This window comes from Urocitellus parryii, chromosome 7, assembly GCF_045843805.1.
Source record: "Urocitellus parryii isolate mUroPar1 chromosome 7, mUroPar1.hap1, whole genome shotgun sequence".
Taxonomy (NCBI): Eukaryota; Metazoa; Chordata; class Mammalia; order Rodentia; family Sciuridae; genus Urocitellus; species Urocitellus parryii.
The window spans coordinates 68,102,372-68,119,855 of record NC_135537.1 but is presented as its reverse complement, the minus strand read 5'-3'; the positions used below and the strand labels follow the sequence as shown (position 1 = coordinate 68,119,855).

At 40.4% G+C, this 17,484-nt stretch overlaps 1 protein-coding gene across 8 annotated transcripts in view; it reads right to left on the bottom strand.

Annotated features, from left to right (window-relative positions):
- Nucleotides 1-17,169, bottom strand: part of Trim55 (tripartite motif containing 55) — a 51,448-nt gene extending 34,279 nt beyond the window's left edge. For all 8 annotated transcript variants that reach the window (XM_026410002.2, XM_026410005.2, XM_077801314.1 and 5 more), the window contains exons 1-4: nucleotides 16,839-17,169; nucleotides 16,176-16,348; nucleotides 9,240-9,405; nucleotides 7,431-7,526 (exon numbers count right to left, since the gene is read on the bottom strand). In XM_026410002.2, coding sequence (XP_026265787.2) covers nucleotides 7,431-7,526; nucleotides 9,240-9,405; nucleotides 16,176-16,348; nucleotides 16,839-17,006 — 603 coding nt within the window. In that variant the 5' untranslated portion in view covers nucleotides 17,007-17,169. The remainder of the gene's footprint in view (nucleotides 1-7,430; nucleotides 7,527-9,239; nucleotides 9,406-16,175; nucleotides 16,349-16,838) is intronic.
- Between the last annotated feature and the right edge of the window lie 315 nt (nucleotides 17,170-17,484).

Below are 17,484 nucleotides of genomic sequence, written 5' to 3'. Positions count from 1 at the left end.
AACCTCATGTCAGATTCACATGTGAAATACAATTTCATTTCTATGAAATTGAAAGTCTAAGGTTATTCTGAGATAGAATCAACATACGAGAGACTAACAAGGGTGCCTCAATCTTTTTCAGCTACAGGACCATCAAAGAACTGAGGAATTCAATGAGTAACAAGCACGTCAGGTGTTTTAGTCAGCTTTTTCGCTGCTGTGACTAAAGGACCTGACCAGAACAACTGTAAAGGAGGAAAGGTTTATTGGAGGGCTCATGGTTTCAGAGGTCTTAGTCCATAGAGGGCCAGCTCCATTCCTCAGTGCTCCAGGTGAGGCAGAACATCATGGTGAAAGAGTGTGGCAGAGGGAAGCAGCTCACATGATGATCAGAAAGCAGAGAAAGAGAGAGAGAGAGTCCACTCTCCAGATGCAAAATATATACCAATTAACCACTTCCTGCAGTCACACTCCACCTGCCTCCAGTTACCATTCAGTTAGTCACATCAAGGATTAATTTACTGATTAGGTTAAGACTCTCACAATCCAATCATTTCTCCTCTGAATATTCTTGCATTGTCTCACACTCGAGCTTTTGGGAGCCTTGTCACATCAGAACCATAACATCAGGTTATCAATTCGCCTCTCAAGCTAATTGGGGAACAGATACATGCTACCCAAAAGAAAATGTTCTCAGAGGTTATGCTGTTGCCAATGGTGATTACTCTGATTGAGTGCTTTCTGTGTCTTTATAAATTCGAACTAGTAACCCTTTCAATATGCCTTTCTAGTAACCTGGAAAATGCAATAGGAAAAAAATGCAGATTCTGTGCATTATCCAAATGTCTGCAGATGGCACACCTTAAAGGCTGACTGTTACCTGCACAAGCATGATAGCAAGCATGTTCATCTCTTCTCCACAGCTTCCCCTCTTCACAGACTTCTTGCTTTTAGCATACTTCATTAATTTGAAGTATCTTTAAGTCCAATTTCACATTGTAGACCTATCCTTTCCCCCCTACTTCTCTGGATAGTAGTTGAATTAAGATATACACTTTTTGGAATATAAATATAAAATTCATTTATTTTTTCAAATAATCTCCGTTTTCTTTCTTTTGATGTCTGTAGTACCTATGCTCTGTGTGTGTGTGTGTGTGTGTGTGTGTGTGTGTGTGAGATTGTGTGTCTGTGTGAGTGTGCTCAGCAAATGAAATAACTCCATCATAAAGACATGTGGTCCTGGCCACCAAGCATCCTTGGATACCAAGGCTCCAGCTGCAGCCTGGCTTTCCTCCTGGGTCTGCCAGACTGTTATATTTATTGAGTTCTTAGAAGAACCAAATTAAAGTTGTCTGTAATACTTTAATAAAAATAAAATCCATCTCATCTCTCAGAGAACCTCTTGTGGATGCAATATACTAAAAAGGGATGATTTTATAAAGGGAAGATTATCCTGTCCATGTTGAAATGGTGAGACAAGGACAAATGGAATAATTTCCAAGATTTCTAAATGAAAAGAAAAAAAGTCAAGTAGTTACTTGGTTGTTTCCTTAAAAGTATGTTGGCAACCTTTAATATTGATCTAAAATCCATTGTTTGGCTGTGGCTTTCATAGAAGTGTTAACATTGACAGACTCTAAATTTTAGTCACTTTTTCTATTTTAGTAGCAATAGGATAAGAGGTGCAATTGCAAAGAAAAGTTTTTCATGAAAAATAAAGAAAACAATTTAAAAAGAACAGATAAAAGGATAGTTTGCCAATAAGATCCATCATGTCACCATTTTTAATAGCTACATTTTTATTTATTTGTTTTTTCCCAGGTACTTATTACTTCCTGAAATTATCTTGTTATTTATTTGTTTTATTGTATAATGCCTCTTCTAGAATAAAAGCTGCCTGCCAGCAGGTACCCTTTCCTTTTTTAGATCATTTCTATTTTCCAGCATTATATGTACAGAATATTTCACAGAAAGCACACTTGAAAAATATGGGTTTGAATGAATAAAGAATGAATAAAATATGACATTCATCTAGAATATTCAGCCCTCTCTCAACAGTTTCTATTTTAAAGAAATGGGTATTTAAAAACAAATACCTCAACCCTCTGTTTCAATCGATGCTCAGAAGAAAATAGAAAAATATAGTTACATGACCTTAGAAAAGTCATTTAGCCTCAGCACAGTTTGGAATTTATTTTTAATCAACACAATGCAAGATTAGAATAGATAATTGCTAAGGTCCCTTCTGAATCTATGATTTCAGGTAAAGGTGGAGATATTTTTGAGGCTCTTCAGACTAGAACATGCCTCTCTCCATTCCCAGACAGTTGCAGAGTGTCATGTACAGTACAAAGAAGTAATGTCAGTCCCAACATGGGCACGTGCCATGGGCACAACAGGAAAAGCTTACAGCAATTATGACCACTGCCCTTACCATGTAAGGAGCATAGTTCTGTGACTAAAATAGAGCCTGAGATAACTCTTAGCCCCACCACTTGTCACTGAGCAACTGCGGCTCCACCAGGCCCATTGATATCTCCACCACATTCCTCCAGCATTCACGGAGACACACTTGTTCAGAGTGACAGCTTCACTTGAAATACAGTACTTCACAAGTTCCTTCATGAAGCCAGACAGGGTTTCTACCCCCACCACATTGTCTCCCCAAAAGAAAGAAAAAACAGACAGTAGACTAGTAACACTGAAGGAAGAACTACATTAAAGTGCTGAGGTTGTTGCTCAATGGTTAGCGCTTTCCTAGCAGGTGTGAGACACTGGGTTTGAGCCTTAGCACCACATAAAAATAGAATAAAGGTATTTTTAAAAGCCATACAAGAGAACTTTATACATAAAAAAAACCCTACATTAAGATGGGAACTTCTTACCAAGAATTTTAGGCCTTCATCTATAAAGTTCCCATGACAACCATTTGGAGAACTCCCAGGGGCACAGAATAGAATGTACCTAGAAAAGGGCCTCTAGGTACAGGCCGGGGTTCTGCCCTGTCCCTGCCAGCTCATGCCGTTGTGTAGAACTCAGCGGAACAAATATATTTGGGGGTTGTGGTTCTTAGGTCTCCCAAAGTAATACTCTTTCCTACTGTATTGAGCAGTCTCTCTACATTAGGAGGATAATTATGTCATAATTTGAGGCATTTCTTAATGAGGCCCTTGGCCTTGGGGCTTTTCTGGGTTATCTCCTGAATCAACCCTATGAGGGATGTGGCCAGGTGGGCTTGTTCTGACGGGAGCCCACTGTGCAGTGGAAGCCACATGGCAAGTCGAGCAGATGTTGAACTCACTGTGCTCTGTGAGTAGGCAGCCTGCTTCCCAGGAGCTGCTCGGTCTACCTTGGTTGCCAATATTTCAGGTTGTCACAAAGCCTTTTGGATAAAGAATAGAGCTAATATCTAGTTCCATTCATTTTTAATTTTCCCCTCTGAAGGGAGCTGCTCAGACCTGCTATTACAATTAACCAGGACCTTGATAGTCTTCTGGCACCACTTAAAACAAGTCCCAGTGGTAAGGGGATGGTTTGTTTGCATTGTCAGTAAAAGTATGTGCTTTCTGAGCTGACTCTGAAGGCGACTGAGGCTTTGCCTACAAGCCCCAGGCACATGCTCTTACCCCAAAACCCGATTGTCACAACACTGTGGAGAGTATTATCATGCCCACCGTAAGGCTGAGGAACTGGAGGGTTGGAAAACTGAAGTAACTTGCCCCACCTCCCATAATTAAGTGATGGAACAAAAATGAATACTCTTAAATCTGTTCTTTTGAAAAAGCATATTATCTTGCATTAAAAACATGGTCTCAAAATTCTGGCATACTTATTAAAATTATATATATATATATATATACATACATATATATATCCTATTTTGTATTTGTACCTGCATGGACAATGTTTCAGAGATGAGGAAAAACAGTTGGGGGTAAAATCACGTTTTTTACCAGAGATATGGAAAATTGTGCTGTATATGTATAATAAGAATTGTAATGCATTCCACTGTCATTTATTTTTTAAAAAGTCAATAAAAAATCACTGTTTTGAAAATATAATGGATCAGTTCTTACAAAATTACTGGAGGATTTACAAAAATTGTCATTTTCAGATATAGGGAACAATATTAATTGTTTACAATTCATCTTGTGGCAATTTCCCCTAGACAGGTATTCATATGAAACAGTATTATTTGCAAGGTTTGCCTGTTTGTCATGGGAGGGCTACTATTAATACCCTGCTCCTTGAGCTATCCAGTGACATAGGATAAGTGCCCTTCGTAAATATGACAAGAGAGAGGTTATGTTTTCTAGGGATGAGGAATGAAAGTGAAGCATGCTTTCCCAGAAGTAGAGAGTTCCTCCCAAGGAGAACTTCACTATTGTGTGCAATCCCCTTCCCAGTTCCAGCCCAATTCAGAATATCTGCAGGCCTGGAAAAGCAAGTAAAGTCCAGAGCATAGGCTCATCCAAAACATCTCAGAAAACCTTGGTCAACCTGCCATCCAAAACTCAGGCAACATCTTAGACTACCCTCATCTGGAAGGGCTAAGTCTCAGGGGTCCTTTGCTCCACCATAGCACACAGCAGAGGGAAATGCCATTCCCTATTCAAGACAGCCCATGCTGCCCCTTGACAACTATAGCCACCCTCACATTTGTTCCTATCATCAATGTAAATATATGTCAACAGCATGCGTTTTTGTTTGTTTGTTTGTTTGTTTTTAAGAATAACAAGGAATCCAGATGTGATTGACCCTAAGCTCAGCAATGCTCCAGTGCAGATCCCTGGCCAGGAGCCTCTCTAGGCAAGACATTACATGATCGGGGACAAAATTAGACATGTGCAAGGAACAGGCACCACTACCAGAGGGCAGGTGTCAGTGTCCCAGTGGAGAGATGAAGTAATTATGGAAGGACAGTGCCCACTCCAGGGGCTACTCCATTTCCTATCCCTAAGGAGTCCTTCACCAATCAGAAAAGAGAATTCTTTAACAACAACTCCCCACCCCCAGGAACCACCAATAGCTTCTCAAAAAAATGTTTCCAGGCAGGTGGTGAGCAAAGCCAGGAAGAGAAACAACAGTCCCAGGCAGAACAGGAGACAGGGGAGCTCTGTTTTCACATCCCTGTCGCAGAAGTCACCTGCTGAGCAAAGTGGAACCATTTCACTCAGAGCCCAAAGACCTGGTTTGCTCCACCTTGTCCTCCTTTGCAAGCTGGTGAGAGGCAGAACCTCTGAGGTTTTGCTCACGGATGCAGGTTTGGCTCTACTGGAGACCATAGGTGGTGCATGAGGTGACTACTTGTGATGGTGTTCCTGTCTTCAGGGGCCCTTCAAACAGGACTGGAACCCGGAAGTCAGAGACCTCCACTGTGCTCTGAGGCAATCCCTGCATCTCCAGATGAGCCACCTACACTGATCTGAAAGAACCATGCTGATACACACCATATCCATTCATTTGTTTTTTATTTTACTGATTATACAATATGTCAGACTTATTTTATAAAAATGTGAGATAGACAAATATGTAAAGAAGGCATTGAAAATCACCTTCAGTTCCATTATTTAAAGGTCTTAGCCTTTCTGGTGTTTTTCCTCCCATGGTTGTACAGAAGGTTCAATATAAATATACACATTCTGTGTTGTTATATAGGAATGCATACATCCTATACTATTTATTATATATGTATATATAATACATTTATATATTATGCATATAGATACATCCTATGATATTTGTGTGTGTGTGTGTGTGTGTGTGTGTATATATATATATATATATATATATATATATATATATATATATATATATATATATATAAAATAAGCATTTTCTATGCTTTTTCCCTATTTCCTTAAGATAAAATCCCAAAAATAAACAGATAAAAAGGGATGGTCAAAACAGACTTGCAGGGAGCAATTACACACCCTCCTTTAGTAAGCTGTGAAAATAAAAGTGTGACAGGTAATGAATGTCATTACCAGTAAGAATGAGGTAATGATCCCGACCTTTGCTTCTGGAAAGTTCTCCCTAATATCTGCCCTAACGCCCTTCTGCTGACTTAACTTGAAACCTGTTCCTTCTTGTCTTGTTCTCAGCATAATTAGAAACAGCTGCTTTCCACTTCAATTCTGACCAGTCACTGTGAAGAAACCCTGTTGTCAAATCTCTTGCCACCCTTTTGATGCTGGCTTAAAGGAGCCGAATTGAGTTGTTTGCATTTGCTCAAGGCTCCAATGTGACCCACAGGGTTTTTCCTCCTGTATGTATTCTGCAGTTTCAGACAGAAAGCCAGTTCCACCTCACAGACATCTCTGAAAAAGGCCCAGGGATCTGCAGATTATTTCACTTAGAAGCAACAGCCTCTTACTTAAACACTCCAGACTCAATGTGGTCTGTCCTAATCCATGGCTACTGATTAAACTGTATTTGACCTTTACTATAAATAAGTGCAAAGGAAAAAGTGGATATTGCCCATTTCTGACTCTTTTTTTAATTCTTCGCCAAGAACAAAACATTTCTTCTATAAATGAACCCTGGATTTATCATGGGTCTTTTTAAGGATGTGAGTGTGGAGAAGAAAGGAGATTTAATGATGTGTAGATCTAAAATGAGACAATTGTAGCTAATATCTTGAAGCCGTCATCTAGGAAATGGCCCTTAGCTCTTAATAGAACGGGTCTTTCTAATGATAAAATAATAATGAGTTTCCACAGGTCATTCATTACATACCAGGTACTGTGCTAAGCATTCTGCTTTTTAAATTCCTCTCAGCAACTTTATAAAGTGAGTACCATTCATTTGTTTTTTTTTTTATTTTACTGGTTATAAAATATTTCAGACTTTATAAAAATGTGAGATAGAGGAATACGTAAAGAAGACCCCCCCAGATCTATTATATATATATATAATATATATATAATGTAAAGGTCTAATATATATTTAGATATATAATATACATGCTCATAGAAATATGAATGGATCTTGAGAACATAATTCTTAGGTTAAAAAAAGAAGCAGAAAGAAAAATGCAACATGCCATTCATAAAATTAACAGACATACATGTAAAACAATAGGCATTTTACTAGTATGACTTAAGACTGTCAGGATTTACCCCAAGAAGTTTTGCAGGAGTAGCAGTAACATTCATTTCCCATGAACTGGAAATGGATTTTTCTCCTTGCTTAATCTTTCAAAAGGAGTTGACCAAGGAAGAGCAACACATACAACCACCACCTGAGTAATTGTGGTAAAATCTGCCTCTTTCACTCACTTGGCAGTTTCTCTAAAGTGCCAGGAAGTGAGCATTTCAGAGACATATCAGGAAGGAAGCCATTCTGTCAGGAAAGAACTAAGGGCAGGACGGGGATTTCTACTGGGGCACTGAGGAAGCTACAAACCCCAGGAGTTGTGGGCCCACCTCCCTGGGAGTCACCCGACTTACCTCAATGGTTTTACAGGTGTCCTCCAGCTGGCTGATCACCCCTTGGATTCGGTCATTGCTCCCCACAAGAACAGCGATGCCATCACTGAGCTCTGACTGATGAAGAGAAAAGAGGGACTCGAGATCTTGGGGGCCAGGTTTCCTCGTCACTAGAGAGGGTGGATTAAGTCACAGTCTTGTTCTTATGGAATTCCTAATGGTGGGTCCATGCACTTTCCAAAGGAATAACAGTGAGATTTGGGAAACCTGTGAACCTCCTGATCTTGCAAGCCCACCTTCAGATAGGGATGCGTTTGTGTGGGAAGGGATTTCATAGTTTTCCTCACATTCTCACTGGAGACTGTGACTCTGTGGAAAACAGGAAGACCACTGAAATTATAGCGATGGAGAATAACATATTCAAGTTGAGGAACTCTAAACATTTTACCCTCTTCCCGTTTCTGACTATGGAGCTGCAGGGAGCAGTGAATGGTGACATAGGAAATCTACATGTGTGGTCCAACTCTGTAAATAAGTTGGGCAAAACACGTACTCAATTTGGACCCTAATTTCCTCTTACTTAAAATGGGAGATCTGGATCAAAACAGTAGTTGTAAAACATCTGAAAGCTGAAGAATCGTATCTTCAAATGGAAGCTAATACACAATCCTATCAGGTAAAAGTGAAGCAGCTTTGATCAAACAGCAGCCAAGACAGAGTCCCAGCTTCTGTCCCTATCCCCTTCCCACGAGTCACCAGGGCTTTAAGGAAAATAATGTTAAGATGGGGGTACAGGGCAGGGGGAAAGGAGGAGAAGGGGGAATAAGTCAAAAGCAAATTGAAAAATAAATTTGCAAAATAAATGTGCAGAGTCCTCTTTCTTTAGCAGCTAGTGGTTATTGGTGGTAGTTGGTGTTGCCTGACAGTACAACTTCAGATTTGATTTCAGCCCTGATCTTCACAGTTCAACACTGACCAACGAGGAGTTGATGTTTCTAATTGAAAGACACCGAGAGGTGGAGCTGCTCGAATTCTCAGTTCAAGAGTGTCTGCAAGTCTCAGTGCCCCAACCCCACTTTTATCTGCACCCAAGGGATAAGTTCTCACAAGTTCCTGCATGAAAGCAGGCCGGCAGGTTAGTGATGAGCTGATGTGGAGACTTTATTTGGTTAGAACGAGGGGCCTGAGGTGGAGGCCGGGGTGGGTGTGGCAGGAAGACACACCATCCTTGGGATGGCTTTTAGAAGCTGGGCAATCTGAAGCCCAACAGGAGGCAAAGTTTTAAAGCTGTTCAGTAACTTCATGTCACCATGACAACTCTCTCCCACAAGGAGTGGGATCTAGAGAGGGCAAAAGAACTTTCCTTGGTAAATGAAGAAAAGTATTCTGTGACTGGAGGCGGGGAAAGCCACCCTTATCTTATGGAGTTCCTAATGGCGGGTCCATGCAATTCTTATTTTATTCTTATTCTTATCTGTAATCTAAACTTCCAATAATTGTAAGCAGGTTGAGCTTGGGCCTGGCCCCTTAACATGCTTGTCTTCAGCAACCTCCAAAAGGCACACAATCTGGGGTTCTGTCCTTCTGCATCTGTTCCTGAACCTCAGTATCCTTGTTCTCCCTGGTCTTCCCTACCACCCTGCAGGGAATCTGACATGAGGCTCTGTGTGCACCAACTGTCCCATATCTCCCCCTGAGGGGCCCCTCTGCACATGCCCTCCAGGCCCCTGTGGCCCTGCGTGGCTTGGGTTGACTCCTTCCCCAGAGCGGAGCTGACCACACCAACACTTGAAAAGAACTGAGGAGAAAGAGCTGGAGTGGCTTCTTTACCTTCTGCCTCTGGAACACATGAGTGAGGGGTGCCACCTGGCAATCTTTGTGTGCACCAAACACCTTGCAGAGGGAGCAGGTGGGCACTTCACAGTTCAGACAGTAGATGTTGATGCGCTCCTCTTCATGTTCTTCGCACATGGGCTGGTCAGACTTCTTTTCTGGCCTGGGAGGAAGTAGGCGGATGAATGTTCATCAATTTTTATTGGAACAGAGCAGAGACAGGTCCCTGAACCCGCAGCCACCAGAAGACTGCTGGGGTTTCTTTCATGTACCCCAAATGCCTGGAGTTCAGTTTCCCTGTAAGTTAGTGGTGGGTGCTGACAAGTCTCTTAACAACCAGTTTGGCGGGGGGATTGGGGCCTGGAGACACTGATTTGTAACATTTATCCATTTTCATAGTGTATTTCCATCATGGCTGATTTCAATTCAAGCTTTAAAACTGTCTAGTGAAATTCCTGAAAGTTGAATGCTGGGCCCTTGCCAGCCATCAGCAATGTGCTCCAGCTCTGTGCCCATGAGCTCACAAGTTTCTCATGAGACACTTTCCTATTATGGGTAAGAAGGGGAAATTGCTGATAAGCTAAATATCAAGTTTATGTCAGCAGAAGAGCTCACTCCCAGCCCTTCAGCCTCTGGTCTTGGCAAACACCTTTCCCACCTATAAAACTGAAGACGGCTAGGGAGAGCCAAAGTTTTCTTTTATTATTAATCTAGGTGCTGGTTGGAAGTTAGAAGTACATAAGAGGGAAGTGTGGATGTGGCTTCTTTATACAAAATACAGGAGTTCTGATGTATTCTATCTAAAGACTAAGACTGTTAATAGTTTTCATAAGTATTTAGAGAAAATGAAAATTATTAACTCTAAATCCAAGAGCATACTTAATAATCCTAACCACATAGATATTTAGAAGCATTTCATATTTGGGACTCATTCTTCTCAGTTGCTATTGAGTCTCATTCCTTAAAAATTATAGGTTTTAAGGGGCATGAAATCAGTTTAGGGGGTTGTGACTAGCATTGCTAAAGTTAAAATAAAATTGAATAGCAAATACTGTGCATTATATGAAGTAAGAATAAGTACTGATATGTAAAATTTTGTTTTAGGCATACACACACACACAAACACACACAAACACAAAATATGAGATTATATATACATACGTATCCATATATGTAATTGGTCAATATTAACAATGAAAAGCATACGTCTAACTGTGAATCATAAATAAAAATGTTTGAACACAATTAATGCTGATATGTGATATATTTAACTAGTGTTAGAACTCAGAAGAAGATGGAGAACATGCCAATATACCTCTATAAGTCACTAGGCAAAAGTCCAGTATTTGGATTGGGGCAACTAAATGTTAGGAAGTCTCCAGGTCTGGTAGGGAAACTGCATGGACTTCCAGCTTTAAGCTCTTGGAATCTGATGTTTGCAAGAAGAATTTCAATCTGGTCTTAGAGCAGCTTAGCAGCTAGTGGTTATTGGTTGTAACTGGTGTTGCCTGAGTAATCTATGACTTCCTGACTTGGCCATATGCTTGGGAATTAAGCAAGAAAAGTAATCCCATAACTGGGAAGATTACTCTCCCTCCAAGGCTATTTCTTCCACTAGAACGTGAGCTCCTTGAGGGCAGGGGCTATGGTGTGTCTTCTTTATTGCTGGATTCCCCAATACCCAGAACAGTAACTTGCATACAGGAAAGGGCTCCTTAAATATTTATTGAATGAATAAGAAGATAAAAGGTAATTTGCCTGACTGGTGGACAGTGTACTCTGAGCTTTACATATCACCACACAGCTCTAGAGGGGATGGGAAATATGGGCTCCCATTTGGCAAAGGGAAAGACCAGACAACATCCTGAGGACTCCATTCATAAATGACCATGCCCTCTGGTTGTTATCTACAGATAAGGACTGACAAACTGGTCTCTGTCTGATCAAAGGCATCTCTTTCTCCAAAACCTTCCCTCCCATGTATCTCTATCTTGTAATAAATGTGAACTAATCAAGAGTCTCGTGTACGTCTACTAGAAAACAGCACAGGAAGAGCTACTGCATTCACCTCCCCCAAGCATTTCCTGAGGGCAGCCTGTGTCCCAGGTGCTGTTCTGTTGTCACCAGAGACAGTGTTATAGGCACAGGTATATGTAGGATAGGAGGTACTGAAAATGTGGAAACAGTCATCAGGATATGTGCTTATTTTTGTTTGTGATTCAATTTCTTCTTTTTCATGATGCAACAATATACTGAGAACTGCTTCCCATATTCCTTATTAGGTTTTTCTTGTTTAGGTGGCAACACAGGACCAAGGGTATCACTGGCTTAAAAATGAGCATACAATGAAAACCTCTGAATAACTTACAAGAAATTACAAATTTGGGACAGATATGGCATGCAGAATAAAGATGTGAATGCATTTTTATGAGGTGAGTGTCCAGGCTCATAGTCATGGTTCAGAGGTCAGTGTCAAATGTTGGCAGAGACTCCCAGCCATGCTGTGTAGGCTAGATGCAATGAACCTGTACCTGCTCTTGCCTATCTTGGAGGCTGTGGGGACCACACCAGCATTTACTGAAAGGTAGGTGTCTGGTCTTGGTGAAGTGATTCAGGCAGTATGATTGTACTGATATTAAAGCTTAATCCTACCTCGGCTTCTTCATGTGGCCTTAAGTGAGTTACTCAATCTATTCTGGTCTCAGTTTTTACTTATGTCTAGAAATTGAACCAAGAGTCTTCTAATTAAATATGGCAAAATGAACACAGGCATGTATTTATGTTTCCTGATGAAATCCCCCTAAAATGAGATAAGGAAATAAAAAGGTATAAATCAATAAAGAACTAAAAGTAAGCAAGATAACAGCAAATGAGAGATGTCACCAAATGTTGGAAATTGGGAACAGTGACTTACTTGAGTTACATCTTAGCTCTAAGTGCCTACAGGGGAGAATTCTACAAGAAGCCAGCTGACTTGAACTGTGGAGTTCTGGAAAGATTCTGAAACTGCAGCCAGAAGCTGCAGTTAAACCTCTACAAGGTATCCTGAAGACAGGCATTTAAGGGAAGCTAAAAATAAGAGGACTGTGTATATTTTAAGAGATTGCTTAAGGATGTGCTCCACAAAAACAAAAGAGTAAACTAACAAAGAGGAAGACATGGATTCAAGAAGCAAGGGGCTTTGAGTTGAGTTTTGTGCGTGGTGAGAGATGGGGATTTATTTTCATTTTGCTACATATGGATTTCCAGTTCCCCCAGCACCATTTGTAGAAGAGGCTACCTTTTCTCCAATGTATGTTTTTGGCGCCTTTGTCTATTATGAGATAACTGTATTTATGTGGGTTTGTTTGTGTCCTCCATTCTGTACCATTCATCTACATGTCTATTTTGGTGCCAATACCATGCTGTTTTTGTTACTATGGCTTTATAGTATAGTTTAAGGTCTGGTATTCTGATGCCTCCTGCTTCACTCTTCTTGCTAAGAATCGCTTTGACTATTCTGGTCTCTGCACCTAATAGAGGAAAAAGTAGGCCCAAATCTTCATCATTTTGGATTAGGCCCCAACTTCCTTAACAAGACTCCTAAAGCACAAGAAATAAAATCAAGAATTAATAAATGGAATGGACCCAAACTAAAAAGCTTCTTTTCAGCAAAAGAAACAACCAATGAGGTGAATAGAGGGCCTATATTTGGGAAGCAAATTTTTGCCACATGCACATCAGATAGAGCCCTAATATCCAGGATATATAAATAACTCAAAAAACTTAACACCAAAAAACCAAACAATCCAATCATAAATGGGTTATGCAGCTGAACAGACATTTCCAGAAGATATACATTTGATCAACAAATATATGAAAAAATGTTTGACATTTCTAGTAATTAGAGAAATGCAAATCAAAACTACTCTAAGACTTTATCTCATGCCAGTCAGAATGGCAGTTTTCAAGAATATAGGCAATAATAAATGTTGGCAAAGATGTGGAGGAAAAGGCACAATCATTCATTGCTAGGATGGGACTGCAAATTGGTGCAACCACTCTGGAAAGCAGTATGAAGATTCCTTAGAAAACTTGGAATGGAACCACCATTTGACCCAACTCTCACTCCTCGATCTATACCCAAAGGACTTAAAATCAGCATACTATAGTAATGCAACCACATCAATGTTTATAGCAGCTCAATTCACAATAGATAAACTGTGGAAGCAAACTAAATGCCCTTTAAGAGATGAATGGATAAAGAAAATGTGGTATATATACACAATGGAATATCACCCAGCCTTAAGAAGAATGAAATTATGGCATTTGCAGGTAAATGGATGGAGCTGGAGAATATCATGCTAAGCAAAATAAGCCAATTCCAAAGAGCCAAAGGCTGGATGTTTTCTCTGATATGCAGATGCTAATTCACTGTAAGTGAGTGGGCCTAGGGAAGAATAGAAGTACTTTGGATTAGACAGAGGGGAGTGAAGGGATGGGGGTGGGGGGAATATGGGGGTGAGAAGACAGTGAACTGAATCAGACATTACTAAGCTATGTGCATATAAGACTGCACAACTGGTATAATTCTATATCATGTACAACCAGGAGAATGAGAGATTATACTCTATTTATGTATGATGTGTCAAAATGCATGCTACTGTCATGTATAACTAATTAGAACAAATAAAAAAAATTATCAAACTTTAAAATAAATCAATAAATAATAAAGACTTTTAATAGGGCAATAATAGTAATCGTTATCATCAGCAGCAGAAGTATCACCTCAGAGGATTGTGTAAGAATTAAAGAATCGCACAAGATTGACACATAAAGCACCCCGAACAGAGCACATAGTAATTTTGCTTATTATACTTTAAAGTTCATTACTGTTTATTCTTAATATTAACCAAATTAATTTCTTCTTCTGCCAAACCCCCAAACTGAGACTAGTTTAGCACCATGCCCTGTTCTAGATAAGGCCAGGATTTGTGGAGAATCACAGTCTCTAGGTGTTCTGTAAGAGGCCAGAGTGGCCCAGTACCCATGGTCCATTGTTGATACCTCCTCCCCTTTCCTTTGACGTCCCCAGTGGGCCACAGCCGGGCTCATTTCACTCTTCTTATCCAAGGTTATTCCAGGGTTGTCTAATGTACCCTGATGTTCAAAGTTCTGATCTGTCAAGACTTCCAGCCTCCACAGAACAACTGACACCATGTCCAGACCTGTGGCCAAGCCTTCTGGGCCATTTGTGGTTTGGCCACCAAGTTAAAATGCCCTAAAGGCAAGTCTCATGTTTAAGAAACAACATAGGAAAAATTTGATAATCAAAAAAAGCAAACTTATTCTTGATTATGAGCTTATTTTTTTAGAAATTTGGTTCATTCCTTTCATGCAATTTGCTTCCCAGTTCCTCGGCACTATTTTTGGTAGCGGCAACAACCCGAATTCATGGCTCAAGTAAGCAAGTGTTTCTGTGGTTTTTCTAATGCCATAAGTTTTAACATCTCCTCTCCTCTGGATTTCATAACAAGTATTGATTTTTTCATGTTTCAAGTTCCCACTGTGGCAACCCGTGAGAAAATTAATATAGTTAATGTAATAATATTAATGTCATTATTAATGTAAGCTTAGAGAGCAACTATCTGGTGTAAGGCGAGAATTTCATGCTAAGCAAAATAAGCCAATTCCTGTACTAGGCACTAAAATAGCTATCATAGAAATTCGTTTTAATAATTGGTTGATTATTAATTGATTCATTTTTTAAAAGACAATTTGTGCATTTGTACTTTAAGTAACAAAATTCAGTGAGATCAGATCTCTGATGTGATAACAACAATAGTACTTTCTTTCTTGTCAGGAGATTTTGGAAGCAAGAGAAATAGGTGGCTGCAATCTCTGCAATAAGTCATCAACCATTCTTCTTCCCCAATCCCATCTATATCCTGGTACTATCTAATTAAGTTTTGTATCTCAAGCAGAAACTAATAGCCATAATAATTACAATAATTATAGGTTAGATTTGTAGAACAGCTTTCCTTCTAAAGCACAAGGCTCTTAAAACCTAACAGATGTTCTATAAATACATGACCCTGAATAAGAATCTGAATGAGGCCATTTCTAGAGGGTCTCCATATTGCTACCGAGCTTTGTGGACTGGACTGAGCTGTGCACAATAGTGAAAAGGCTCTTCACTCTGTGCCTTCTAGGAATATATTTTTGCAGTGTTGTCTCTAGGAAAGAAACTGCATGGCCAATGTGGTTCCATAAATAAGAAACCTTTAATATTTTTTTAAAGGGATGGATGTATATAACAATCAATCAAGTAAATGCTAAAAGTATACAGCAAATGTAATATACAGCCTGGACTTAATTTTTTCCCCCTCCCATGTCTCTAAACTGTAAGTCTGTAAAGGCCAGGATTGATATCTGCCTTTGAATTTCTCATAGATTCAAACTGGTGACAATGTCAGAGGATTTTGTTTTTCTTATTATTAGCTAGATAATTTTAAGGGCAAGAATGTCTGAACTAGAAACTGGGCTATTTTGGAAGATACCATTTCTGTTAACTTTATATTTGCACTGGAATTTTTCTGCTATGTAGGGTCTGGAAATACAAAGGATCTGTAATGTGCAAAAAATGTCTAAAATGTATGTACTACAAGGCTTTCAGGGGAGGGCCACCGCATGCCTCTTTCAGTATCACCATCTGGGATGGATTAGTGCTAATGAGTCACTTCATTCTTACATGATACCAAAGCTGAACACCAGTTCCTTTCTCTCTTCCCATGAGCGACTCTCAGTCCCATTGGGAAGGATTGACTTGGAAAATCCGTTTACTATAAAACAGTCAGTCTCTGGTAGACAATCATTCAGGGTGGCAACCCTTTGAAAACACACAAACAAATACAAACAAGCATCAAAAGGATTTGGCACATGGAAGAGTGTTACCTGGTGGACTCCTGCTTGTAGATGTCGATGATGTTTTCTACCAGCAGGTTCCTCTGAAGTCCATAGACCCCGTGTCTGTCCAGAACCACTTCGTGTCTACAGGAGGGGCATCGGAATCGGCCCCCTGATGCCACCGTGGTACCTCCTCTTGTCGGCAAATACGGGTTAGAGGCCTATTCTTGCCAAGCAAGGAAAGAGGAATTGAGTCACATCACAGGGAGCTTTCCTGAGACTTATTTTCACTCTCTGTGATTACAAACAACATGGATTTCTACTTTAAGCTTGGCATAAGATAATCCCTCAGGGCTTTAGTGCCAGTGGTCCTGGAGCAGAGAGCCAGTCCTTATCCACAGGCACCTGCAATGTATCAGTCAGCATGAGGCATTTTTCCACCCAATGTTTTCATAACCAAAAGTTTCAGCCAGAAACACCAACATTCGTGTCTTGGGTAGTAATTCATTTTTGACTTTGAAACAAATTCAATGATTTGGTTTTGTTAAAAACAAATGTGATTCTTAGAATGGAAATACAACTAGATTTGTATTTTAAATTGAAAATAAATGCTGTTTATATGAAGTTTTCTAAAGGAGTCGACTTCGATATGAAGCACTTGATTTGGAGAGGAGGGGATCTTTTGCACCCCCAAATCCCAAACAAGCCTACCTGGAAAATGTCGCTGGCACACTTCCGGCACAGGTTGTGCTGACAGGGGAGAATGACCACGGGCTTCGTGAACATCTCCAGGCAGATGGGACAGATAAGTTGCTTCTCCAAGTTATCCATGGTCTGTTGCTCTTTGGAAAAAGACTTGTAATTCAGAGATGCACTCATCTCCTGGCCGTCCCTGAGTGCCCTGCCAGGGAAAGGGTGCTCCGAATGGCCTCGGCAAGTGTTTCCTGGAAATAATTCCAAGGACTGTATGATCAAGTGTCCTTTATGTTTCTCTTGGTGGAGGACATTGTTTCAGGCCCTCGTTCAGAGTGGAGCCCGAGCTGTTTTTAGCAGCCCAACGTCACGTGACACAGTGGGCCGACTTGTCCATATAAGCCAGTGACAGGAGGATGGATTCTGACAGGTGACAGAGAGCAGGAGTCAACATTCTTGCCCCTGGGAGTGAAGAGAGTGGGTGGGAAGGAGGATTACAAATCCCATTTAGACAGGGGTAGTGGGGGGAAGGAGGTAGAAGCTGACAGTTGTCAACAACAAATGCAAATGTGCATGCCTGGCCCCTGAGACCTGCCTCAGCCAGCACTGGGGAGGAACTTGGTGACAGGCTTCTTCAGGAAGGGCAGAATGCGGCCCAAGAGTC